At 42.4% G+C, this 27,116-nt stretch overlaps 1 protein-coding gene across 1 annotated transcript in view; it reads left to right on the top strand.

Annotated features, from left to right (window-relative positions):
• Window positions 1–27,116, top strand: part of RAPGEF5 (Rap guanine nucleotide exchange factor 5) — a 159,151-nt gene that overhangs the window by 82,985 nt on the left and 49,050 nt on the right. Inside the window, exons 10-11 of the mRNA XM_014248374.2 lie at window positions 11,911–12,014; window positions 12,357–12,445. Coding sequence (XP_014103849.2) covers window positions 11,911–12,014; window positions 12,357–12,445 — 193 coding nt within the window. The remainder of the gene's footprint in view (window positions 1–11,910; window positions 12,015–12,356; window positions 12,446–27,116) is intronic.

A 27,116-nucleotide genomic window follows, 5' to 3' on the forward strand; every position in this document is an offset into this window, starting at 1 on the left:
AGCCTTTGTTGGCTGAAGAAGTCACTATGCATACAGTATGATATCAGAAGCTGATAAGTGGCATCATGGAGTGTCTCTCCCTATAGGCAACACCAGCTTGCTCAGGATGAGATACTTCCAGGAAGGAGAAGGGGAGTGGCCCAGGGAGATTATTTGGGAACCTGGTTTCAGTGCTGCTCCTCATGGTGAATTTAATGGAAGTGAGAAGGAGCCCTAGGTAGGCATGGTAGTAGCTGAAGAGGAGCTAGAGAAGGGCATCAGGGTAGTACAGTGAAGGCCCAGTGGCCGACGGATGGGCTGAGACTTTATGGATGGGACTGCCAGTAAAGCAACATGGTTTGAGGGGTTTCTCTGAAGACAGTTGTCCTCTACCGTGAGGAGAAGGGAAGGCTCTGTCAGGCAGATACGCTAGGTATGTTAGGTGCTGATAATATCAGAGCCTGGCAAAACATGCAGCAGCCTGGTTAAGGGTAGATCAGATGTGTGTGTTTTGGAGGCGGCAACATCCCTCAGAAGGGTGGAGCAGATGGCTGGAGGCGGTAACTGCTCCAGCGCCAGCGCGATGTGCTGCTGCATGTCTGGCAGCCTCCATGCTGGCAGCAAGACTTTTCCTTCCAGTGCTGTTGTGAATGGTCTTCTGGTGCAGGGGGTTTGACATCAATTTGAGGTATGCTGTTATTGTAAGGTTTCATGGTCTCAACTGAGGCAAATCCCAGCAAAACATTCAGTATTTAATCTTTTTTCCAGTATTTCTTCCTATTCTGATGGTAGATCTGGTTAAATCTCCCCATGCAAAAATAACACTTTGGATTAGTTCTGTCAACTTTTTGCAGAAGAGACAGTGAAATCTGGACTATGCCAGAGTTCTGCACGTGTTCCTTCACAGAGGAACCGTTCCCTGTGGAGGAGGTCACACAAGGAGGCAGATGAGCGTTTACTCAAGATGCCTTGCATCTCATTGCAGATACAATGTGATTTACTAGTTGCCATGGTAACAATGCTTTTTTCATTCCATAACTTGAATAAATGTTGAGGTTGCCCTTGATATAACTAACTTAACTCGCTTCTAAAGCTGGGCACGCTTGTATTATCTAAGGAAAGCAGAGAGGAGACTCCCAACATTCCTACTGAAATAAATTTAGAGCATGTAGGCATATAACAAGCAGGTACATGATTCTATCAGGCACAAAATAAGGAGTTTAAATTAATAATTAATAAAAAGTTTAAATTAATATGCTATTTTTTTAAATTATAAAATAAAAAGAAATATAAAATGTTGTTTCATATTGTGGTGTCATACATTTTTCTGTAATTTGTATTGTTTGTGACACTTTGGTTTTCTTCAGTACATGAAAACTTGTTTAATAATTTTATAGTATTTTCATTATATAAGTATGCAAGAAAGCACTTTTCTTCTTCTTCCTTGTAATCTTGCAATAAAATTTCTTTATTTCTTGGGTGCTATAACCTCCAGTTCTGAATTAATTATTGCGGACAAGAGTTGATTGTTAACCTGCTCTTTCCCACCTTCCTTATTCTTTTATGTTTTCCTTTTGCTAAATGTGGACAAAAAACATTGTACCAAAAAAAAAAACCAAACAAAAAAATGAATCCTTTAATTTGCTCCTGTGCATGTAACATTAATAAAAAGCATTCTGTACAGAACAGCCTGATTTTTCTCATTTCTATAGTTATTATTGACATCAGTGAGCATTTTATCTTGCATAATAAATGCAGAATCAAATCTGCTATTAGGTGGAAGGAGTGAGTTTTATTTTTCCTTCTAACTCCTTTTTCCTTTTTTTTTTTTTTTCCAGCTTTATTGCATGCTCTACACTTTCTGTCTACTTAGGATCCGTTATCAAGTCTGTGAGTGATTAGTGGCTTATCTATGTTTGAATGATTTAGATTCATGAATTAATTAGCAAGAAAAGAACCATTAGAAAGCATTAGTAAAAAGGCTGGTGATTTCAGGCTATTTTGGAGAGAATTAGAACTGTCATCCCAACCCAAGGAAATTGTAGCCACCATGATCCATGCTTTCCTCAAAAGAAATCTCTGTATTATGTCTAACTTAGTTGAAAACAACCACCAAACCACAGGATATAAATTCTACTTTGTGATGACTGCTATTGGTCTAGAAGTTAAATAAATTGTTTTGATTTTAAACATTAGCTTTGGATTGTTTTGGTTTTTTTACTCCTTTACTCAGTGCTTCTTCACACTTGCAGTTAAATGTCGGTGCATTTGAGAGAGTTTGATTCTGGAGCTCTTGAGAATGAGCTTGAGCTTTATAGAGTATTCTCAGTTTTAGAGAACCTTTTTCTTAAGCTGTTTATGAGGTCAGAACCAGCTCCTGACCTTTGCTGAGAACTCTTTTTTGAAAAATTATCTGCATCCTTCCTTCAGCATAACACTTCAATAAAAAGATATATGCCTCACAGTGATAAGTGTAATGAGCAGCAATAGGCAAGTTTTAACCTTCCTAGTTTGGAATTGTGGCTTATAATAGGAATAGTGTACAAATTAAATTTAATTTTATTTTTATTGGAATGATGCCATTGGCAGCATTGAGAGGTATTATGGACATAAGAGACAAAGATTTCTCTAAGAGACAGTAAGGGGATAAGTGAGGTTTTTTAAATCATATTTTGCTACGCACCTAGTATAAATTGGAGTGAAAGACAAAGTCATCATTGGTCTTGTCTGACTTAGAAGTTGTGTGTGTTCAGAACTGGTAATTAGAGCAATATAAGGCTGACAGCGGCAGGTATTTACTGCCATCTCTCTTGCATTCCTTCAGGAGACCTTATTTATCGCTGTTTCCATTATAAAGGTTGTAAGGCCTTGGTACACCTGTCCCTGCCAAGGTGAATATTAGTCTACATTAATAAATTAAATCTACTAATGTTAGTGAGCTGTGTTCTGCAGTTCTCATTCTTGAGTGAGAGCTGTATGGGGGCTGCCAGAGAAGTCAAGTTCCAGCCCTATGAGATGGTAATCAAATTGTTATCTATTTCCCCTCATATGCCAGTAATTTCTAGAATTTCACCCATTTGATATTAGGATTATACTCAAGTATAATTTCTGTATATCTACACAACTCATTTTTCTTTCCCTGAGCCATATGTGAATAGTAATATATGTTATCAGTCCTAGGGTATCCAGGTTAAATCTGCAGTCCTTGAAGCCTTGGCACTCCTCCCCCCTTCCTGGCTGAAGCATAAGTCCTGCAGTTTTTATCTCATTTCCCTCATGCTCTTCACTGCAGCTAAGGCCTGAACCACTGCCACTGACATCACTGGAAATCTCCCCCAGACAGCTGGAGGATTGAACTCTTGTTTCATCTGCATTATTCTATTCTATTCTATTCTATTCTATTCTATTCTATTCTATTCTATTCTATTCTATTCTATTCTATTCTATTCTATTCTATTCTATTCTATTCTATTCTATTCTATTCTATTCTATTCTATTCTACTCTACTCTACTCTACTCTACTCTACTCTATTCTATTCTATTCATGATACTTGCATCTGGTCTTTGAGTTTTTTGTCCTGAAGAAAACCTTACATTCTTGGGAGGAAAACAGTTCTGATTCTGGTGAAAATAATACAGTTGCAAAACTCTCTTAGGGCAGAAATACAAATTTAATTTTCCTGACACTTACCTTGGGACCTGGACCTCCAGGCCTGTTGAGCTCCTGTGTGGCAGGGGATGCAGAAGCCCTGCCAGCCTGTGGTAGGCAATATATGCAGGCAGTGGGGGAAACCTGGCTGGCTCCTTTCTGTTCAAACTGACATGTTCTGGCACAGTTTCAGTTGTACTGAATTAATATTTTTTCAGTGAAAATAAAAAGTTTAATTGGGAGATTTCCAACTAGCTCCATACCTCACCATGTTAATTGCAAAGCCACTGGAAGGGAGGGTTGGCATCTGCCCCTTTTGATCTACAGTCATGTTAATTTTCCCTGGTGTGGTGCAAGTTTTTCTACAAATTCAGATGTTCTAAGCCTGAAATTATTCCATATACTGACATTTTTTCAAGTAAATACTGTCCTGCCAGCTGTGAGAGAATGATGGCAATATTAATACCATCATCCCATTTTTTTTAGGCTCTCTTCACCCCCTTTTCCTTTCTTTCTTCCCCTCTGCTTTTGTATGGTTGCAGAGAGAAGATCTCAGTTGTCCTTGCCAAGGACAACTCTGTCAGGCTGTCAAATTTACCCACTAGTAGCCATGAAGAGTGTAGGCTCTGAGAAAAGGAAAACTGAAATGCACAGCCTTCAGTTGTTGTGAAAAGGCATTAACCGACAAAGAATTGTGGAGTGCTAAGGTTATGATAATATTATGTTGGTGGTTATGACACCAGTAATGGCTTTCTTCATATTATTTTAGAAAGTGTGCCCTTTTTCCTGTGTTGCTTCCTTTCATTAAAGCCCAATCCTTAAAGTGCTCTCACCTTAAATATATTTAGAGGAAACTGGGGTGTGAAGAATTTGGACTCCATTTAAGACATCTCTTGCATGTCCAAACAGCTGTGCTGCAGCTCAGCACCATCAAAGTGTGCAACAGGGAAGTGTACACCAGGATTCCTGTTTTCAGTCATGGATTTTATGCTTCTGTTATTTTCCAAGGAATATGAAGGGGTTTTTTAACTGTGAACCTTCTGGTGGTTGGACTTAATCTAAAAGGCCTTTTCCAACACAATTCTATGAAAAGCTTCATGAGGTTCCTCTTTTTTTACTTCTTTTGCCATTCTTTAATTGCACAAACCTTTTCCATATTTTGAAGTGGCCTGCAAAATGAACCCCCCGCCCTGCTTGTAGTTGTACCACTGCTTGGGAACACCGTACAACTGAGTTTTTCATTTTTTTCCCCTTAGGACCTGACTTCAGCCCTTTGGCTCACTTAAGGACTCGCATTTAGCAATGCCCTATTCCCATGAGCCGTTTCTTTCTTCTTACTAAGAGAGAAAGCAGAATAATCCTACTCTCAGCAGTTTTGGGATTACAGGCAAAAATTGTGTTCCTTGATGTATGACTGTGTAGGGATATTAATCTTTTCCCTGATGCCTGTTGTCTGTCATCTCTGTCTTAGCAGTGCTGTCCTTTTGACCCCTCTACAAGGATAACTTGCTATTACCGTTGCCTTTGCCACGGATGCTCGGTATGCAGATGACAGCACCAACAGTTTTTCTAAAAGGGCTTGTTCTCTGTATTATCAGACACGGTATTCAAAACTGCCTTCAGCAACAAAGGATTTTGATTTTTTTTCCCCCCCCGTGTTGTGGCTCGTGCCCATTTTATCACCATTTGTGTAGCTGATCAATTCAGAGGTTGTGTTGAGCCAAATGTTGTGCATCTGTGGGAATGATAGTGTGAGACCACTAGGAAGTTTTGGTACAATTTCTGGGTGCTTTTTCCTATAGGGAGGTTGTGGTCAAATATTTAGAGTGTTTTATGGTTTTACAGACTGGTCAGAAGTCACTGAACCAGAGCCACCAAAACAAAATCACTGTGTGAGGCATTTTAAAGTCATTAATCGATTTCTACCAGTATACTGTGCTTAGGCCAGTTTTATGAAAGGATTTAACATCTGCAGCTGAAAGCAAAAATATAACAGAGAACTGGGGAAAAGATCATGACCTCAGAAAAAATAATAAAATGCAATAATTATATCCTATGAGCTGTATTTTGTAATGAAATAACACAGCCTTATGTAACATTTTTTTCATACTTAATATGACAAACTTCTGTTGATGGTCCTGCAGTCCTGAAAGGTAATTTTTCCCTCAATATTTGGAAAAAGTGCTGATCTTGCAACTACAAAACAGGCAGTCCCATTGAAAATGTTTCATGTTTTGATATTTAAAATTGAGGTGGAGTAGTAACTATTTTTTATTTTCATCTTTCTAAAATAAGGAGAGGGTAACCATTGCAGAAAAAATACTGGTCTCCTCCTTATATAGTGGGGTGGCATTGTGCTGGTGACTTGGAAAGCTTTTTTCCTGTGGTAGTGGAAAGTGAATCAAACATCTTAATACAGATTTTGATCTCTCTTGAAACCATGTGAAATGCAGTAACATATTCTGAGATGGATTATCCACCGAGATCAGAGATATTGTCATCCATCTTCATGTTAATTGTGATCTGTTCACTTGCAATTTTTGTGTCAAATGAAGGGCAATAGCCTGTGAAGAGCAGAGTAATTTTTGTACACGTTTGTACTTTGGTGACATTAGATTTAATTTTGTGGTTTCCACAATAACAGATTCCTGGGGTAAACACAGTGAAGTGTAAGAAGGTGATCATCTTTAGTCTTGATAGAAGCTGTCTGAAAGCGTATCTTAGATCTGTTAACAGAATGTGTTTCATTGTGTTACTTTTTTTTTTCCCCTTTCTTTTATGTTTGCGGTATAAATGTGCCTTTATTTTATAGCCAGGACTCACCTCATTGTCTATTATTAACACTAGTAAATGTCTCACATTGTAAGACTTCATTTTCCATTGCATCTAGGAGTTGCATCTTTTCTATTTATTCTGAAAGTTTATTCTGTGTCAGCTTAGGTAATTTGATATGAAAAATGCAGCCAGCATTGTTCAGAAACAGCTAAGAGTGAGGAATGGGGTAAATATTGTTTTTATATGTTTAAAAAAAAATAAAAAAAAATAAAAAATTTGGCAGTAGTTCTCTGAAAAGCTCTTATGCCCTTATTATTCTGAGGCGGGATCTGAAATCCCTTTGGGGATTTTTTGCCATCTTCATAAATATTTACTCAAATATGACCTGAGTTAGAGGCCAAAAAGTGCAGTTTGTACAAACTTTGTAAAGAGTTTCTAGAGCTCTGGAGGTGAATATTTGGAGGCTCTGGAAGCTCCAAGCATGCTTCAGCCTGAGCTGTGAAGGATTTTCTGTACAGCTGAAGCTCCTGGTTGTTACAACCAGAATGTGCTTGTAGGATGTAAAGAACCAGGACAGAGAATTATCTCTGTCACTTTGGGTGTGTCGAACCTAGTCCTCGGTGGGCAGGTTTGGGAACCTCAGTGCCCACTGCAGAGGCCTTTTGTCTTAGCTTGGACCCAGTCTCAAAGCTAAGTCCCACCATATGCTGAACAAGGAAGAAGTGTAGAAATGGAGCAGGACAGAGCAAAAAAAAAGGAAAATAGTTTTATTCAAAGGAAATACATTACATAATACAAAGGTTACCAGTCAGAGTTTCTCATTTTTTTGTACTTGACTTTTCTGTCTTCTTTATGTTCTTGTAATTCTTCTTTTGCATGGATTATGTACACCAGAGATATTATAATATCCAAGCAAAAAGACACCTGCCCAGCAAAACAATCAGTCTTTGAAAATGAGGATCTTGTTATTTTATGGCTTTTGTCAGGCTCTGTCACCAATTTGAGAACTTTCCCTGCATGGCAGTTGAAGCTTCTCTACATTTGTTCTTCTGACCCCACTTCCTGACTGTACTCTTAGTTTTCACACTGCTTACATGGAAATATTCCTGTGTGCACCAGGAAGCTCCTTAGGTTCATTGAGGGGAGCAGTCTCCTTTTCAGAACACAAACAGCCCTGGGAATCTTCTACGTACTCCTTTTCCCGAACCTCTCAAGGGCATGACCTGGCACCAGCATCAAAAGACATAGAGGCAGAAGTGATTGACATTATCTGATTGTGTTGAGTCAGTTTTACCAAATTATGCTATGAAAACAAAATGTTCCTGCCCTCCATAACTTCTAGAAGAGGCAATTTCTTTGTTATTTAATGTGATTTTGAAGCAGATAGTCTGTGTGAAGTTTGCCTTGTTGTATGTGGCCCAAAGAAAATTCCATTTGCCTTTGCTTGGTTATTTGGCAGCAGAAAAAGTCTGTCTGTGCACTGGATTTTCCATGCTCCATTAAATGTATAGGTGCTTTATAGGTTATCTCTTATTTCCTGTATTATTTTTTTACCCACTGAAACTGGCAGTGTGTGAATCTGCCTGGATCTGGTATTGGCTGGGCTAGCTCTGTGTCTGACCCCTTTTTAATAAAAGCAGGTGAAGAGATGTTGGACAAAAGTTCTGTCCTTGGGAAGTGCGTAGTTTGCTTTGTTAGTTAGGGATGCTCCAACATAACAGGCACTTCAGTAATGAGTAACATAGATACAGAACTTAATCTTTGCACAGTTGTCCTGTCCTGGAGAAATTATGTGAAAATGAATTTTCAGTGAAGCAGGCTTCTGAATATACTGTTTGTTGCAGAGCATAATGTTTTGGGTTTTTTCTCTGTTGGAAAGTAGAGCAGCCTTTAAACACTATTTCTATCAGTGGAAGTTTCTCACAGGAAGAGAGGAGGCAGTGCATTCTGGGTGTTGGATCTTCTTTTAATTAATTAAAAGGCCAAACTCAGGAATTCAAGAAACACAGAAATATCCCTGATTCCAAAGTTATCCATTGCTTTGGCCAGAGATTGGGTTCTTCCCTGCCAATTGCAAATAACCCAGAAAATGAATGTCTCCCATAAGGAAGCCAGCCCACTGTGGCTGTTTTCAATAACCCCATGGGTTCCTTCTGCTTCCTTCTTCCTCTGTGCTAATTCAGGGGGTCATTTTCCTGCTCATGCAAAGTGTAACTCATAAGTTGAGGCCCACTAAGCAAGGCCTTCCAGCTGTTTCATTCCTATAAGCATATAAATATTTATACCACCCCAGGGTTCCTTTCATGCTGAAAATAAAGGTAGCACTTGTCTCCTATTAAAATATATTACCCAGGAGATAAGTGGCTTACCTCAGTATTAGGAAGATGGATGAGAGGAGCGGAAAATTTGCTGTAATATTGGTTGGAAGATTCACTGAGTCCAGAGAACCTTGCTATTTACTTGAAACTCCTGATGGGAACTGACACTGAGGTTGATAGTGCTGTGTTTAGCTATCAAGAGATGATTAATTAAAAGAGGTAATAAATGTGAAATATAGTGGTTGACGCTTGCAGAACTAGCTAAATTTCCTTGTGATGGGTAATGTGCACCATGGATTGATTATAACATCCTAACAGGATGTCAGTGGTGCTTTTGAAGGTACAGATGAGACAGGGAGAGTGTGCATAAGGCCACATGTAGAGTGAGATGGCAGTATTGATCCTCTACCCCTTCCTGTCCCATCTCAACTCCAAATGCATTCTAATCAAGGCTGCTGGGAGTAATTTCCTACCCACTGCACTGGAGCAAAGTAAATATCAGATAGGCAGTGTGGGGGGCTCAAAATCCAGGTGCCAGTGTGGCGTCCCCCATAAGCGAACTGGGATTCTGTGGTGGCTTCTCTGTCCCGATTCCTCTGCCTGGCCATAATATGAGAGATGGTGATGCCGTGCCTTTGTGACCCTGCATGGCCAGCACAGGTTGCAAGGGCTGTGTGAAGGTCTGGGAAACTGCTGGAAGGCTTCACTGTTAATTGGAAGTGTGATGAGAACGTCTCTTGAGTCAGTCTGCTGACTTTCAGATGCTCTGCTAGGGTGCTGCCTTGCCCTTCAGTACACACTGCTGTCACTTGGGGGCCTCTTGCATCCTTCTTCTCATCTGTCACGGGATTTAGACGGAGCATGCTGAGAGCAGCTCGGTTTTCTTCCAGCAAGAATTATTTCACGGGCCATTCCAGATTCTGATAAATGAAGCGTGCCGTGATGTTTTAGAGTAATATCAGTATTGAAATTGGAACTTGTGAAAATATGTGGGATTTGCCTTTGTGCTTTGCTTTGTTCAGGTTAATTGTTGTGGCTCGTTGTATCATTAAAGGGCCTGACTGAACACAAAAATATGTCATGTTAAAGTGGAGGTTTAATGAAATAGCCATTCTTCCCTTAAAGTGAGATTGTTTTTGATATAAGATAGCAAAATTTAGAAATTATCTATTCCTCTCCTTTTTTGGAGGGGAAATATTTATTATAGGCAATGAAAATCCAACTTGAACCCAACAGGCCTTAGTTTTGCCCAATATTTGTCTTACCTAATAAAATAGATTGATTTTTTCTCTTCTTTGAAATTGCTAAAAGAGGCAAGGACAAGAGGAAGAGCCCTGTGAAAATCTTACCATTGGGGCACTTCAGGCTGTAAATTTGCAAACACCTACTCCAAAGGTTTTTTTTGAAAATATCTCTGCCTAGTGAGATGCTGAAGGGGAAACACCATCTTCCACACCAACCATGGTTAATGTCCTTTCAGTATGAGAGAGCTTTTGCCCTTCCAGTGCTCCCTGTTGACTTGCTGCCAGCTGCTCATGTATGTAATGTATATGGGTGTGCTTAAAATCCATTTCCATCCATGAGGAAATAGATGGCTTGTACAAATACAGCACCATACATCACATGCATTCTCCATATGTGCTGCAGTTTGGAATGTCAGTGAACACAGGGAAATGGGGATTGCGGCTATTTTAGAGGATGGAAATGCCAGAGAAGAGACAGAGAAATGGAGCGATTTATTTGTTTGGATAAATCTCCCTTTTACTGAATTGCTTTAATGCTGTGCCTGTTTCTTGTTCTTCCTCTCCTTCTCTTTTGCTGCTTCTTTCATTGCAGTTTTTCAAATATGTAGGCAACACAAAACCACGGCCAGTGAAATGGAAGATTACAATTATGCATCAGTATTCCTGTAACGCGGCTGCTCAGCAATGTCTCCTGGGAGCGTTACAATGAATATCTGACATTAATTGGCTCAGTACCTGTATGTCTGACCTTGCAGAAATTTAATAGATCAATTCTACATGTTCTTTACTGATAAACAAAACTTCTCCAGGGCAGGGGCTGCATCTTTGGGTATGCCTGCACCACAGCGACAACCAGAAATAGCATTCATGGGGTCGTAGAATAAAAAATAAAATAATAGAAAGAGGAATCATAAAGTGGTTTCTCTCCCTTGTTTTGCCTAGGTAGGTCTGTTCCTCAGCAATTTTTAACCCATTCAAAGTCCTTTTCACTGCTGGATACTGTACACTTGATGCACAAATGCCGTTTTCTCTTCTTTGAGTGGTACACGTGTGGCCTTCATGTGTGCGTTTGACATACTGAACAGTATAACTAAACCGGGTCAGAATTAGGGGAACAGCACTTACTGGGTTGCACTGGCATTGAAACAGCTGCCTCTTTTGTGTGGTTCACTCTCCGGTGACTGAATCTGCCGGGAGGATCTCGCAGGGGGCTGCGCGCCGCTCTTCGGCAGCCGCCGTGTTTCAATGCGCCCTGCTCAGTCAGCAGCAAGCCCTCATCTCCCGCACTGCTCAGTCAGCTGGCTTGGGCTGCGCTGGGGATGTGGGCTGCGTGTGCACAAATGGATGATGGTTCAGCTCCCTTCAGTTTCAGGGAGCGGGGAGGGAGAAAGTCGGTGTACAAACCGCAGCTTGGCCAGGATTCACGCACACGGCAGTCACTGGGCTGAACTTTCTGTGGGGGTGTTTGTTTCCCAAGTTAAAAAGTTGCTGAGAAGAAGGGAGATCAGTACATGGAGTATTTTAGTAGATGCTCAGAGGCACACGTTACGTGCCTGCCCCGCTGTTTTCATTGCCTTTATTGAAGTACAGGAGAGAAGCTTTACAGGAGGTGTATTCTGCCTCTCTGTTACTGGCGTGCTCGGGAGCGCTCGCCGCTTTCAGACTATTGTTACCTGTCCCCTGCTTTGTTTGACTGTCTGGGAATTAAACGAGCCATCACCTTGGGGACTCGGAAACCCGCATATTCAAAGCCCCCCTCCCACCGGCTTCTGTGAATTAAAATCCAACACACGGAGCCCAGTGCCGCTCACAAAGGGAGCCCGTTCCGGGGTGCACAGAGCCCCCTCCCCAGCTTAGGCCCCCCGGGCGGCGGGATGGCAGCCCCAGCCCCGAGCCCTGCGGGCACTGACCGAGCTCTCTGTGTCTCTCCCCCTGCGCACGGAAGGCGGACGATGGAGGCGGCGGCGAGCGGGCTCGGGAGGCGGCCGGCGCGGCGCTGGTGCTGCGGAAGGTGTGGTCACGCAGCCCGGCCCCCGAGCGGCGCGGGAGGTAAGGCTTCCGCGGCTCCGGGCGTGCGGGGCTGGGCCGGCCGGGCCGGGCTCGGCGGCGGCGGGCGGGGCGGCGGCGGCGGCCCGCGGCCCCGGCAGGGCGATGGCCCCCGCGGGGGGAGCTTAGCGGCCGGGCGGCGGCGCGCAGGGAGCAGGGAGCCATGGGCAGCGGCAGGGTGCGGGTGCCCGAGGCGCTGGCCGGCCGCGGCGGGGAGCGGCCGCTGCCCACCTTCGACGTGCCTTACTTCAAGTACATCGACGAGGAGGACGAGGAGGATGAGTGGAGCAGCCGCTCGCAGTCCTCCACCGAGGATGACTCCGGGGACTCTCTGCTTTCTGACAGATACGTGGTGGTGTCGGGGACGCCGGAGAAGATTTTGGAGCATCTCCTCAGCGACCTGCACCTGGAAGCCGCGCAGGACAAAGAGACGGGTAAGGAACGAGCCTGGCGGGGAGGCGGCGGTGGCCGGGGATGGGGAGAGGTGCCGGTCCAGGTGGCGGCAGGGCGGAGCGGTGCGGGGATCGCTCCCGGGCACTCCCGGCCGAAAGGCGCTGCCAGCCGGGCGTGCAGCCGGGGCGGTGCGGGGAGGAATCCCCGAACGTGGAGTGGCAGCCAGGAGGTGTCGGAGCGGCACCGGCCCCGGGGCAGGAGCGCCGGCCGTAGCGGAGCCGCTCGGCAGTAACTTGAAGAGGTTTCCCCTTTGCTTTGGCTGCCGCCGGGGTAGCGCAGGCTGAGACGGGCTTTGTACAGCACCTCTCTCTGCAGACAGGGCTGCCAGCCTTCGTAGCCTGCAGCTGCTCCTGTACCCATCCGAATGCTTGCAGCGCACCTCACCTCCTGGCCAGCTACTCGTTTTGCCACCACCCCAGCACTTTGGCACGTCTGTTTCACAAAAATGGCTTATAAATTTCCTCATAGCCCAGAGCACACCGTATCGCCCAGTGCTCTACTTGTTTGTCTTCTACCAGAGACATTTCATTCCAGCCTAGAGCAATTTTATATGAATCAGGCTACTTGACATGCAGTTTAATTTCCAGCTGGATCTCTTGGCTATATACACAGCTTGCTGTCACCAAGAGCTCGTGAAGTAGTTTATCATAAGTGCCTGTAACCTGCAATTCATATATACTTTTAATGGAAGAAGCCAGGCTGGTGAGACTTTTGGCGGCCCTGACTGCTGAAGGGTGGTAGGTGGCTGCCAGGGCCATCCCCAGTAGGGTCATCCCCGATAGGGTTAAAATGCATACTCCTGATGCCTGTATATATCTTTCTCTACAAATAAGATTACTGAGAATAAACACACTTTAATCCCTTTAAATGTCTGAAAATATAAATAACATCTGTGATTCCCAGAGGAATATCTCAGAACAAGTCATTAGTTTAATGTGGGACAATAGGCATGCTCCTAGTGCTGATGTGTCAATGCCCCAAAGAAACACAGTGTCTGTCAGTGATATTATTACAGTGTTCCTAGTGCTGCTTTTGTCTGCCTAGACATTAATATTTAGTGCAGAGAGGCTATGGTTGTTTTCCTTCTACAGATGCATTAGGCTAGTTATGGGTGTAATTTACTTGAACCACCTCATAGGCAATGTAGTGAGGATCCTTCCTTGGCCTTTTAAGGTCAAATATTGGATCCAGAATAAGTTTTCTCATTAATGTTTGTCACACAGATTGGGGAACATCAGCTGCCAGACTTTATTCTGCTTCATCTTATTTTATAAGCTCACAATCTTGCTGGAAAACAATGATACTTTTCGGTAGTGATAGGCATTATACTTTGGTGTTTGTAAATACAAAGCACTCCTTATGTAAAACGTTAGATGCTGTATACATCCTCCCATGTTCCACCTTTTTTTTTTTTAAATCTCTTTGCTCTCTCTCCCTCACATCACAGAGAGGCTGTTCCTAAGCCTGGTCTTTTTGTTCCACAGAGGGTCTGGTAAACTGTCCTCAAAGCAAATGTTAAACCACTAGGTACTTGGCTGTTAGCAGATGGTAAAGTATTTAAAGGTTGATTAGCTTCCCCTCACCTCTGCCTTATCCTAACTCCTTTGGAAAGAAACAATTAGACTGTGCCCTGTAGCCAGGGTTAACTGGATCCCGGGGACAGAACAAAGTAACTGTGCCTTCAGTTTTTTGCCATCACAAAGATGTGTGCTAAACCTTGCCCAGCAGCCCTCCACTCCCCCAAGGGTAGTTCCTACAGTTCCTATAGATCCATTTTCTTCTGATTTTATCAGAAGAATCTGGTAATACAGAACTTAATCAAAATGAAAGACTTTAGGAGTTGTGTTTCCCACTAGTTTATGAGGGGGATGCCCCGTAATGTGTTTTACCAGCTTGTTTTGCAGACTCAGTTGCCTTTGGCATGAGGAAGTATGGGACGTTGATTGTGCATATGTACAGCTTTGTGTGTGTACCTGAAGGCATCCTTCTGCCGTTTGGGTGCTTGGGTTTTGTATTTTTTTCTAGTTCCAATCTGGCCCATCTCAGAGAACGATCGAGTTGCAGAGCCCTGCAGGCTTGTGTTTTAGCAGGCATAGCTTCGCAGAACATGAAAGGATGATGTTGTTGTACCCAGCTGCTGCTCCTGCTGTCTGTTTGTCAGTTCCAGGATGACTCCATGGCCTCTTGCTTTCCCTGCAGCCCCCAATGCAGTTTCCTTATTTGTGTCTGTAAAGAACATGAGAAAGGGCTGTTCTTACATTCGTTGGTGCACAGGGGGATGTTGTTCTGTTTGACCCTTTGTACTGCTTCCCAAGGAGGGATGCTCTGCAGGTTTTCATTCCCACCCTTTTATATACCAAATCATAACTACAGCCCTCTGTGGCTGTTAACAAATATCTGCTATCCCGGGGCTGGCGTGGTCATGGAACACTGCCTTTTATAAACCCTGGCATGGCTGAATGATGTGCCATGGATTGCTCCCAGCCATTCTCCATTTTCTAGCCCAAGTCAGCAGACAGTGCTTGCACCTGAGAGTGTAAAGCAACTTTTGGGGCTGGTATGGAAAAAATTTTACTGGTGTCCAGCCCAGTCTCCAAGGCTTCCTTCAGCTGCTGCTAAACCTGCATCAAAACACCTTAAGCACTCAGCTTAATAAAATCTGCTGTAATAAGCAGGTGGAGACCCAATCTGAAGAGTTATCTCGGTGCCAGTGACGTAAAAGAGAACTATTTTAGCAACAGGACACTGCAATCTGCAAAGTTAGGCTAGTCTATTGCTGGTGACTTCCATAGGCAGGATGCCTGGAAAGCCTGAGGTTTGCAAGTCTCTTTAGGCTTAACTTAGGAACTGTTTAATGACAGGGATTTTGTGATGACTGTGTCAGGGAGTATAGGTGAGTTCTTGGGACATCACCTTAAATTTGGGCTTCCCACTAGCAAAGGCTTGCCAGCCTTCCATCTCAAAAGGAGGAAGTTTCCATCTTCCTGAGGTGCTATAAACTGTGAAGTACCAATCCCCAAGAAGACTGTTCCTGTTTCCTGCCATGGGATGGATGGAAATTTTGAATTTCTGTTACAAGGAGCTTTTCTGAATCGTCTCAAAGGTGTCTGGAATCACTGGGGAATGTCTGCTGAGCATGTATTGTAGAGTGCAATTCGAGGTTTTAAGAACTGAATAGAGAGCTACACTTCCAATATGTCAGCATCTAGGTGGAAGACGCAAGACACGCCTCCTGGGCTAATCCTCTTCAAGAGTGGGGATTTGGACAAGTAATCTCCAAGAGGCCAAATCTTAGCATATCAGGATCTCTAATCCTTTCCCATTGACTAGACCATTTATTTCAGAATCATTGTTCTTTTATGTAAAGTCTTTATTTCCTGGATGTTAGCAGCATTTCCTTCTCTAGATATTATCCTGATGTCATCTTTGGAGTTTCCTCCAGCTGGTCTCTGTTCAAACATACTGTCTTGCTTTGTGATGGTTACATTCAACATTTGGCAGCCTCTGGAATGACGTAGTGATGATCATCACATCCACTACTACAGGAGGACGCCTGGATCCTCAGACCATTTCCTTCAGGCCATTGGGTCACTTCTCTCAGGCAGCTTAATCAGAACATTGCTGAAGCAGAACATAATCTGCCCCCATTACATCTGCTGACACCACATGTCTTTTACCTCCCTACCATGGGATTCATTTTAGGGAATGAATAGAGAAGAGATTCAATTCTGAAGGTCTTTGAGAGCAAGAGACAGAGGGAAAGTGATCTAGAGAAAGGAAATAAATGTGGAATGGTACGACTTGGATCAACATGGTGGTGTCAGTATTAAATGATGCATTTTTGTAGTGGACTGGGTGAAAGGGATTGTGACAAGGGGGAGGCATGACAGTTTTGTTAGGCTGTTGCAGAAGCTGGGATGGCAAATGATGGAGGGCCTGGAAAAAGATTAAAGGGGCAGAAAAAGTGGACAAATCCTCATGACATAGCTAAAAGAGAGGCAGAAAAGTGTAAGTATGATCTGGACTACTTTGTAGTAGGAAGAGAAAGGAGTAATGACCTTTGTACCATGCTATGTCATCTTATCTGGGACTGTGCACAGTCCTTGGATTGGTGGTAGCTCTCCCCTGTCAGAGAGAAGCAGTTTTACCTTTAGGATTGCAACATGCCACCTCAGAGGGTCCTTCAGACCATGTCTATTTGTCCTAGAAGTCCTGTGCAGTAGGAGTTACTTTTGTTTAGCACATTCTGTTTCTACACTGCACCAATGACACTGCTGTGCTCTTGGGCAGTGGCACCCTCTGCAGAACTGTACGTGACCTTGGAGGAGAATGGTACAATCTGGCATGAACTGACTGTAGTCAGCTGCTAAATGAAGTTGTGAAAAAGGGATACAGTTCTGCCTTTTCTAGATTGTCTTTTCTTTAATAAATATTCCAAGAAAAAGAAGTCTGGTTGCTTTTTGATTTTTTTTTTCTTAGTTATGAAGGAGGTTATTAGGGTTTTTTGCTCACTGTGCTTTTCACTGATGATTAAAAGGTGTTGAAAAACGTACTCCTATGACTGCCACACAGTCAGTGTAAGTGTGTCTGATGCATGTGGACTGATGTCAACGGGAATAAATACCTGCCCAACACTCTGTGATCCTACCTTCCAGGCTTTAGGATGGAGAGAATAAATGCTTGCTAACCCTTCCTCTGAAGAGTCCTTCATAATGAAATGTTGTCAGTCATAATTTTGAGGGATTTTGTAAACTTTTCTCTGAAAATTTGGTAAAATAAGTGGACTAAATGCATATTACTGCCATGCCCGTAGGAGGGGAATAAGAGTTTAGGAAAGCACATCAGTGTAAGAATAACAGAAAAGTTAAAAAATATGAATATATATCAGCGTTCAATATGAGAGAACCTGGGGAGGCTCTTGCAGACGACCATTGCTTTATGCAGTGTGAGTCTAAGCTATCTCTAAATTAGACTGTCAGTAGAAGTAGGTTTAGAATAAATCAATAAAATGAATAGTAACAAATCACCAGGATCAGATGTTACTCCCTGAAGACTTCCAAAGGAACTCTGATATGAAATTGCTGAACTCCTAACAGTGGTGTGTAATCTATCATATAAAGCAGCTTGAGTGGCAGAGGAAGGTGGAAAATGTGATACCAATTAAAAGAAATGGTTCTATTTGGGGAACATCTAAGTAATAAGGTTGTCATTTTATCAATACATTATTCTAGCATGAACTGCTGCTGTAGTCAAAAGAAGCAGCTTAGCCTTTCCCAGCCACTGGTACCCGTGTGCTGCTACAGTCGTGTGATTCTGTAGCCCACCAAAGTAGGGAGCTGGTCCTAGTTGATACTAACCTAGGAAATACTGACTTTTTATGGATGACTAAAGTAACTTACTAAACTTACTAAATTAAGATGGATAAGTCTCTTGATACACTTAATCTGTCAGTGACACAAAGTTTGCTGCCCTGACTCAGGGAGAGGCAGGGAGTGAGAGGGTGTGCAGGTGAGGACAGCAGGAGAGAAGGACCGGTGTCTTTAGCAGCTGGACTTGCAGGAGTATGACTAAATGCAAAATTTCAGCATGAAGTTATGAATTTGTGCTGGGAAACTGAGTGCCAGTACACTACATGCAGAAGGAAGAAATTCATACAGAAACAATACTGAGAAGCAGGAAATGTGGGGGGTATTTTTTGCAGACAATTCAGATCTTGTGCATCCTGTAGAGCTGTTAAACATTTGAAAGAGCATGAGGATATAAATGATCTGGTGTGCCTGTATTTTATATTCATATTTTCAAAATGCTCTTGAAAAAGTCGCTTGCCAAAAATCCTGAAAGAAATTTAAAGATTGTTTTGATCAGGAAGGAGATGTTTTGCAGGACTGATGATTACTTAGAGAGGAAACAAAAGGTAGGAATAAATTGTGTTTAAAATGGGGAGAATTCATTATTGAAAACTGGGTTCTGCTGAGTGTGGGATGAAATCTGAGGTAACAGCATGTGCTGGTATTATTAAATGGCTGAGGGTCTCCTGATAAATAAAACCATAGTTTCACCTTTGGTGGCTACGAAAAATTCTATTTCTGTACACACTATTATCCCCACATCTGACTGTCTATTTGAGCTGCTGTGTTACATCAGGAAGCCAATCCAGCTCAAAATTAGTCTCATGAAGATGGTAAGAATGGGGCAGTGTAGGGCTGGGAAAATAAGTTGGGAGCAGGACCCTGGAACCAGCCCTATGGCTGCAGAAAGATGAAAGGAATAAAACACTGTGTGACTGCATGATAAAATTGCAGATGGGATCCAAGTTTGAAAAATGCAAAGTAATGTGTTTTTTCTACCATGAAGACGAGAAAATTCTTATTATACATATTCAGCAGGGTGCTGACTTGACTATTATCATGCAGAAAATAGGTCTATGGAGGTAGTGGGGATAGTTCTTGGAAATTTTTAATCAGCATTGGTCAAAAAGGCAAGTGGTTTTTAGGCTAATTAGGAAAAAAGCCAAGCAAGAGCTGTAGTTATACCATTGTGTAACTGTGAAATAAGGAATGTAAAATGTGGTTCCTTCTTCTTCCCCAGCTCAGGTTGAAAATTGCAGTAAAGGGCAGCAAGGGTGATTAGAATTATAGATTAAATACATCTAAGAGTATATAGTCTAGGTCTGGTTATTGTAGGAAGGCAACTTTGGTAAAGAAGGTATATGGTGATCCACAGGACTATTAATAGTGTGGGGAAGGTGAGATAGTTCATTGTTTCTCATAATGAGGCAAGTGTTTTGCCACACAGTGAAATTATTTGGTTTATAACTAATAAAGAGAAGTGGGTTTCTGGTATAATGCACAGCTAAACTGTGAAATTCATTGTTGTGAGTATTCTGTGGAAGCCAAAACTTGGAAGGGTTTAGAAACAAATTAGGTGAAATCTTGGCAAAAACTCCATCACTGCAGTGATGTCAATAGAACTTTCCATTTGGAAAGTCTACAGTGCCTGTTGCTGGAAGATAGGAGGGTGTGTCTGAGAAAGATAACTGTGTATTTATCTTTTTCTGAGTTCTTTTTTTATTCTGTTGACTATCCTCGGTCAAAGATCTGGTTCTTTTTATGGGGATCTTTGCTCTGACCCAGCATCTTGCATGCAACATGTTGCAGTTTGGAAAGAATTAGTCAGAATCTAAGATTATAATAAGACAGGTGGGACAACTGAGTGAGTTGTCAGTTCAGCTGGCAGCAGAGTGGCAGCAGCATTTTCTGCTGAATGGCTTTGCAAATGGCATGGTGGCAGCTGAAGCTGGGCCAAGAGAAGCAGTAGCTTTGGGTAGCATGAAGCTGGGACCAAGGCTGCCAGCAGCCACAGTGAAGGTCTGACATCCTCTAGCTGTGCACCTGTACATTGCCGTGCTACCCCATTTCCTCTGCTATACTTGGCTTGACCTCGTGCCAAGCAGATTTTAGGTATCCTCATAGGAAATAATTTTTTCCCCCCTTTGATAGGATTATTTTCTGTCAGAGCAGTGAGCTGAATCAGCTTGCAGAAGGAGCTCCATGTCTGGGATTCACTACAGGCAGACAGTGTGTCACATGCCGCGGTGCTGAAGATAACGGGACATGCCAATGAGGGGAATATGTCTAAGATGCTCCCTTGTGTCAGCAGCTCAGACTGTTTTTTCTGAGGAATGAGGACTTGGAACCTGAAAAGGGTTTATTTGCACTTGGGCACTAAAACTTGTTTGGGCAAACTTTTGGAAAGGCAGAGTCTGGGAATGCTGCTCCTGAATTGTCCCACCATTGTATCCAGTGACTGGGAAACTAGAATCAACATGGGGAATGATAAACACTCTTATTCTTGATCAGTACTCTTTTTGTAGATACAGATGGTATTTTTTCAGTTTATTAACACTTAGCAAGTCAGACCCTTTCAGGGAGAGAAAGTAACTGAGGTAGCCATCAGAAAAATACATGGTTTCAGTGTGCCCAGGAGCACTTTGTGCACTGCAGGAACCTAAATACATTATTTTTGTAGTCAATGCAAGAATACTTGGTAGAGCCTCAAGTGTTTAATGTTCTGTGTTTGAGTCAAATTTGCAGAAGAAAAAGCTACCCATTGTATATCACAGCCAATTGGATCACAGTATTCTCAGTTTCTCAGTCTTTTCCCTGTAATTCAGTGATTCATTATTGCCAGTTGTCGCCTTTTGCTATGTGAGAAAGCGATAAGGAGCTGTCATGAAAGCCTAGTGTGAAACCATTTATTATGAAGATGTGCACTGTAGACAATATCAGGGTTTTTGATGATCTTAGTTGTTTAAGCAGAAAAGAATTGGGAAGTGTAGGTCTATCAGGAGAACATTTTTAGGAGTAAAAATAATTTTCTTTTGACAGTGGGAAAGGCTTTTAAGTCAGAAAAGGCAGAAAATGTTCATTCGTTGTACTGCAAAATAGGCTTGGGTGATATAAGCATTTTGATGAGGTACCTGGAAGATATGATATTATGACTGGAAATTTGGTAAGGTCACTGGAAATGTAACCTCAAAGACATTTAATCAGTTATTTGTAACATCCCTTTTGTCCTCATAACATTCAAAGTCTAGGTGCTATAATTATCAAATCAGTGGAGTAAGTATAATATATATATATATATATTATAAGATAATTATTTATCATCATATATATATATATATATAAATATATATTATGCATTAAGTAGCTGAGATCATAAAGAGACATGTTTGTATATTTGAAGAGAGTTCTACTTTTTCCAGAATAGTTTTGATAATTCCTTAATGTCTGGTGGTGCTAAGCCAAGAAGTGTATGGAAGGGATAAAAATTCTTGTATTTTACTGGTAAAAAGAATAGCAGATGTTGCTTCTTAGTTTTCACCTTAGTCCTTAGATTAGAATCCTTTTCTAATCACTTGAGTGTGGCTGGGTCAGTGTCAAATGTAGCAGAAATATCTCGCGTTCCCAGGTCAGAAGGTTTGAACAGAGGGCCACAAAGTCGCAGGGGAAAACTGAGCCACTGCACAGGGGTCATGCCAAAGAAATCTCTCTCATCAAGAGACCTGTCATCTTAGATATACACCAACCACTTAGGTTGACTCCCTGTCTGGCTCAAATGCTACACAGGAGGTTAGGTCAGTTCCACAGCTGCAGGTCTGGAGGTGAAGCAGGCCAGGTATCTTCTGTTGCAACTAATGTCATACTGCCTCTAGTGAGCCATAAGAACACCAAAACAAAAACAAGTCAACATCAGCTTAGCAAAAAATCATAGCCAATTTCTGAAATGAATCAAAACCGTGGTAGCTCTTGCTGACTTCTGTCTACTAGAGATCCATTCCCCTGCAGAAATTTATCAAACCATCAAGAACATGAAGGGAGAGGATAACCTCTACTGAAGAGATGACATGGCTTTCTAAATCCTCTCAGCCCCCAGATACAGCCCTGCTTTCTATTTTTCCAGAATGTGGCTTACTGAAGCTGACTGTAAAACATGTACAATTATCTAAAAAGTGCTGTTTGTAGTAGATGAAAAGTGGGCCTGATTTTTAAGAGACTAGAGTAAGAGGAATAGCAACAGATGGTGTGTGGGCTGGCAGGTCAGTTAGCTGTGAGAGTAGGAACTGGAACTGTAAAAATGAAATATCAGTGTTGCTGCTTCTTGTAAAGTGTCCACACATCCTGTTCCTTCAGCAGGAGCCACAGACCACCTTGTCCTTCAGGAACACCAAACATGGGGCCCTTCACCACAGGCCCCCCATTTATCATTCTCACTGCTTAGTGTTGCACTCCTTTTCTTCCTTCTTAAGGGTTTTTACTATCAAACCCTGGTCTGAAAGTTGTTGAAAAGATGGTTACTGTCATCCAGGTGCTCTTCTTCGATCACATGGAGATTCCCCAGCTGCTGACCTGAGCAGGCATTTGTACACTAATGGCTCCTGTGTTGCTATTAGCACTTACTGCAATGGTTGTTGAGTTGGAACCTTGTTCTCAGGATACAGCAAAGCATTCCTTCCCAAAGGCAGAATATGCAACGATATAAAAGTCAGAGTTGGTGCTCTGAAATTCAGATTTTCAGATTTTCAGATTAATTTTTTTTTTTGGAGAAAAGCTTTTACAGAATGGGAAAACTTTTATGCAAGAACGTTGAAAAGATAAAACTGTATCTTGACGTGCTTGCTATATCTCTGAGTCCAAGAATACAGTTCATGCACTGTCTTCAGAGCTTGAATTCCAGTGTTTCCAGTGCTCCAAGTTGCTCTAATACAATGATTTTTTTGTGAGATTAACATTTTCTGAGGAATATAAAGAGCGCCTTCATTCCCTGCCTACAGGGTGGAAGGATGGATTCACTGCAGACCTGTGCTTTGAGGCTGTGTATTAAGAATCTGAAAGAAATCTGTTCTTCAAAGCAGCTTTTTTCCCTCTTGTGAACTAAATTTACTCTCATGCTGTTAATTCCTCCTTCCCCCGCAATCCTTCTTAACATGCCCCGAGTTCAAACAGTTTCACAGTACTGTGGAAGTAGCAGCCTTGGTCTTTTTGTGAGCAAGAGTGGGACTGGTTTTGGCTATAACCAAACTACAGTTATTGTTACTTTACCAAGCTCCCTGTCATGCTCCCATGCTGATGGTTGTGCAGTGTACTGATGCAGTCCTTTTCTTTCCCACTTTGCTGCTTTCTGTAAATCCCTGGGCTCAGAGGTCACCCGGGGAGATTAAGAACAAAAAGCCACAACCCAAGACCTATTTGTGAACCATTAATTGGTATAGATTTCTGCCTATTTCCCAATGGGCTTTCTTGTGGGCTCTTAAGACCTCCCTTAATAGCTGGGAACCCTGGACTGCATTACAGCCGCTGCTTGCTGTGTAGCTGAATAAACTCAATTGCTTGAGAAAGTCTGGGGTGTTGGCAAACTGGTGCCAGCTCACTCTGGATTACCAGGTGCAGCAGAGCCAGGCTCTGCCCTGCCCTAACAGCGGCTGCTGCCTTCTCTAGCATGTCCAAGAGAAAGGGAGAAAAAGAGCAGATGAGACAGCAGCTGCTAAAGGCCAGATTTGCTGTGTGCTGGAAGAGGTTGGCAGGGTGTTCTGCTGTGGTTTGTGATGTTATGCTAGGTTTTGATTTTAGTGGGCAAGGGAGAAGATTGGCTGTTGGATGTAGAAATAGATGGTCGTAGTAAGGATACTTCTGTGAGAGAGGAGGGACCTGTCTAAAAAGAAGATAATGGAGCAGAATGCACTGAGCATAAATTCCCAACCTCTGTGCATTAACTGCAATTGGTAAGCTCATAATGCAGACTTAAAATTGCTGTTGCTTTTTTTTAGAGGGAAAGGTTTGATCCAGTTTGGTATTACTTGGGGTGTATAACCCCTTTTACGAGAGTCTGTGTAGTTGGCATTGGAGACAGTCCTGCTTTTTTTTAGTCAATTTTGATCCTTTCAAAGATTAAAATAGGAGTAGAATTACAGCACTTTGACAGCCAAAGGTTTTTCATGAGATGTCAGTTACCCTCACGGAGTATAGATGGCACTGACAGAAAGAGCTTTTCAGAATAGCATCAGTTACTGCAATAAAATACATTACTTGTCCCATCTTTTAGAGCAAGTGAAAAATACTGATGAGAGCTGTAGCAGCTCACACTACTATCTCCCAAGCCAGGCTGAGATCATAAGATGACCTTGTCTTCGTTCAGAAAAGCTTGTGAGGTCCTTCTAAAACCAAGATCATACTCTCTCTCTCATGTGAAAATGTGATGGCTGCAAGGACACTGAGTGCAAAAACATCCATTTTGAGGTGAGGGTTTGGGGAGAATAGATGAATGTAAATAAAGTGGCAGCATTGATGCACCTAATTTTGATGGAAACTAAAAATAAAAAACTTGGGTTTTCTTGCAATGGCATTTGGCATGAATTGGGATTTTATTCCTTTGCTTGAACTTGAGTTTTGATGGAAATATAAATTGCCAGAATGAGAGATGTAATCATGGAGAAATCATGCTGTCTGACTTGGGACTGCTGGAAGCTTTTATACCTCACATTTTATTGCTTTTCAGTTTTTTCCTTTTTCCCTTTTTCTACACCCTGCATCCTCCTTCTGCCATTATTCCTCCACCTCTCACGTCCACAGTGCTCTGCCAATTCCACAAGCAGCCTTTCTTTAACCCCCTTCACATCCATTTCTTGGAATTTAGGGCTGGTTGACCTCTCTCTAAGAATCACTGCAGTTAAAACCAGAAAGCCAGATCCTGGTTTTGTTCTTTCCCAGCCATGAATTCAGAGTCCCAGCATCAATACAATAATAAAACCCTTGTTGGATTTCATTCCCTGCCCCATAGGAGCCTTGTCCATGGGATTTTGTTTGTTGATACTGTTAGTAACATCATGGGGGATGCACAGCCACAAGCTGGAAGCAAACAAATGACAGTGAAAAACAACCACAAACAAATAGCATTTGTCAGATCCCTATTGTCAAAGGGTTTTCATTCAAAGCCTTAAAGCAGCAGTGGCCATGTAGCATTGCCCCAAAGTATAAAAACCACCAAAAGAGAAAATGTAAACATTTTGCCTATTAAGGTGACTACAGCTTCTCCTCTGACTGTCTGTAGATGATCACTGTCCCTGTGGCTGTAGAGTTAACTCTGTAACAGGCAGGTGGAAAATTTCCATCCTGGTACGTGCCATCAAGCAGTGGCAGGGAGGCTCCAACAGGATGATTTGGCAATTCAGCACAAGCATGCATCCCACTTTCCTCAAAATGCCTCCTCACTTCCACTTCAGCTGCAGGCTCCTCGCTGTCCTCTCCTCTGGATGTCCCAGGAGCAGGGCCAGGGAAGCAAAGGGACACTGCCTGTTCCCTCCTTGCTCTCCATGGGGCTCCTAGGCCACAGCAGCTTGTGAACACCTTGGAGGCTCCATCAGGCTGCTGATGGGCACAGAGCCCGTCCCCAGGGCAGTGTGACACCCTGGGGAGCCATTGCCATCATGGGACCTCCCAGGTTTGCTGTGGGCCCCAAAGCACACGCAAGATTTTGGGATGTGGTCAGTTGGGAAACTGGCTCATGTTGGACAAGAAAAGTCTAGACCTGTAAGGAAGCTGAAACTGGCCTTCTCCCGTTGCAAAGAAGACACTTTCCTGACGTGTGTGTAGTATCACTGGCTTGAGGGAAATTTTGTTACAGTCTCCAGCATGATGGCTGATCTCTCCAGCAAATATGTCACGGGCTGCTTGTGCAGTTTATGTAAATACTTTGAGCAGGTTTTTTATTTTGATGTGTGAGTACAGATCATGCTATTATTAATGAGAATCTAATCTCCCTTCTGGGGTGAGGGTTTTGACATACAATGGGCCATAGGACATTTGATGTTACATCACAGTTTAATGGATAGGAAATTTGTTCAGGGAGTCAAGGTTAGTAAGATGTAATTTTTGGGAAGTTACAACTATGTTCTTGATTACAAAGAACAATAAATATTTGATACAACTTTTCTAAAAGCATCTGGAAAACATGAAAATGCCATCAGCTTTGCAAGAAACTGCTGTACTGGGTTTTCTTGACAAATGGAGAAGATTCAGATCTTGCTGGACTGTATGGTCATGTAGGTCCAGGATGAGGGAATTTACAGCAAAGGGTAGGAGCAGTTGTCCAAAGTGCTGCAATTTGTTGTGTTTGGAAGAAATCCAGCTCCTCTTCTGACCTCCTGTGACTTAGGGGAGTCCTGGGTTTCCATCAGGGCAGAGAGACCAGGAAAAATCTGTCATCAGACCTTACACAAACTCCACTGAGGTGAATGTCAGAGTTTTGTGTCCTCTCACTGCAGAGAATGCCAGCTGCAAATGGAACAAACAATTTCAAGTGGAAAGTGAATGCACCACTTCCTCTGCTAATCTGTGAATCCAGAGATTTACAGCATTTGGCTTGACTATTCATGATCTATTTACCTTTTAAAATTCAGACATAGGCATGTGTGTGATGATTTATTCCTCCTTGTAATTGGATACAGTGATTAAATGAGCTTGCATATTATAGTTCATTGTCCTTCTGGGATGTGGGCTTTCTTCAGAAACAGCAGCTCCTAATGGAATTAATTCCATCTCCTGTGTGTTTACTGTAATCGGTGATGTGTTTCCAAAAACTGATATGGAAAATCGCTTTAAAATATATGTTCTTATACATGAAGTATTCCTCTAGCTGAAGGAATGTATGTATGTATGAATGTATGTATGTATGAATGTATGTAATCCTCAGAGTCTTCCTTTAAGATGCTTTGCTACCTTCTCTGACAGGCTCTTTAGGAACAATAAATATATGCTCACTATTTTGTAAGGGCTGTAGGAAGTGTTACACCTAGCAGAAGTGTTTACCAGGCTGCAGCCATGGAAAAGTGATTGCAGTCTGAGACTTTCATCACATAATTGATGATTTCCCGTGGGCTAAGCAGTGGTGAAACAGAAAGTATACTGCTTCTTAGTAAGAAAATATAATTTTTTATAATTGCCTTTAATGGCTAATTGAAGAAGCAAATCAGTTTAATAAAAAAAAAAAGGAGTAATTATGCTGTTAGCCTATTTAATTTGAAGAGTGTTTGAAAAACTGATAGGCAAAGGCAATTTGCAGAGGGATCACCATCTGACTCACCTTTGATGGTGT

The sequence above is a fragment of the Pseudopodoces humilis genome, chromosome 1 (assembly GCF_049639895.1).
Source record: "Pseudopodoces humilis isolate 2021_Gansu_Grassland_sample_001 chromosome 1, ASM4963989v1, whole genome shotgun sequence".
NCBI lineage: Eukaryota > Metazoa > Chordata > Aves > Passeriformes > Paridae > Pseudopodoces > Pseudopodoces humilis.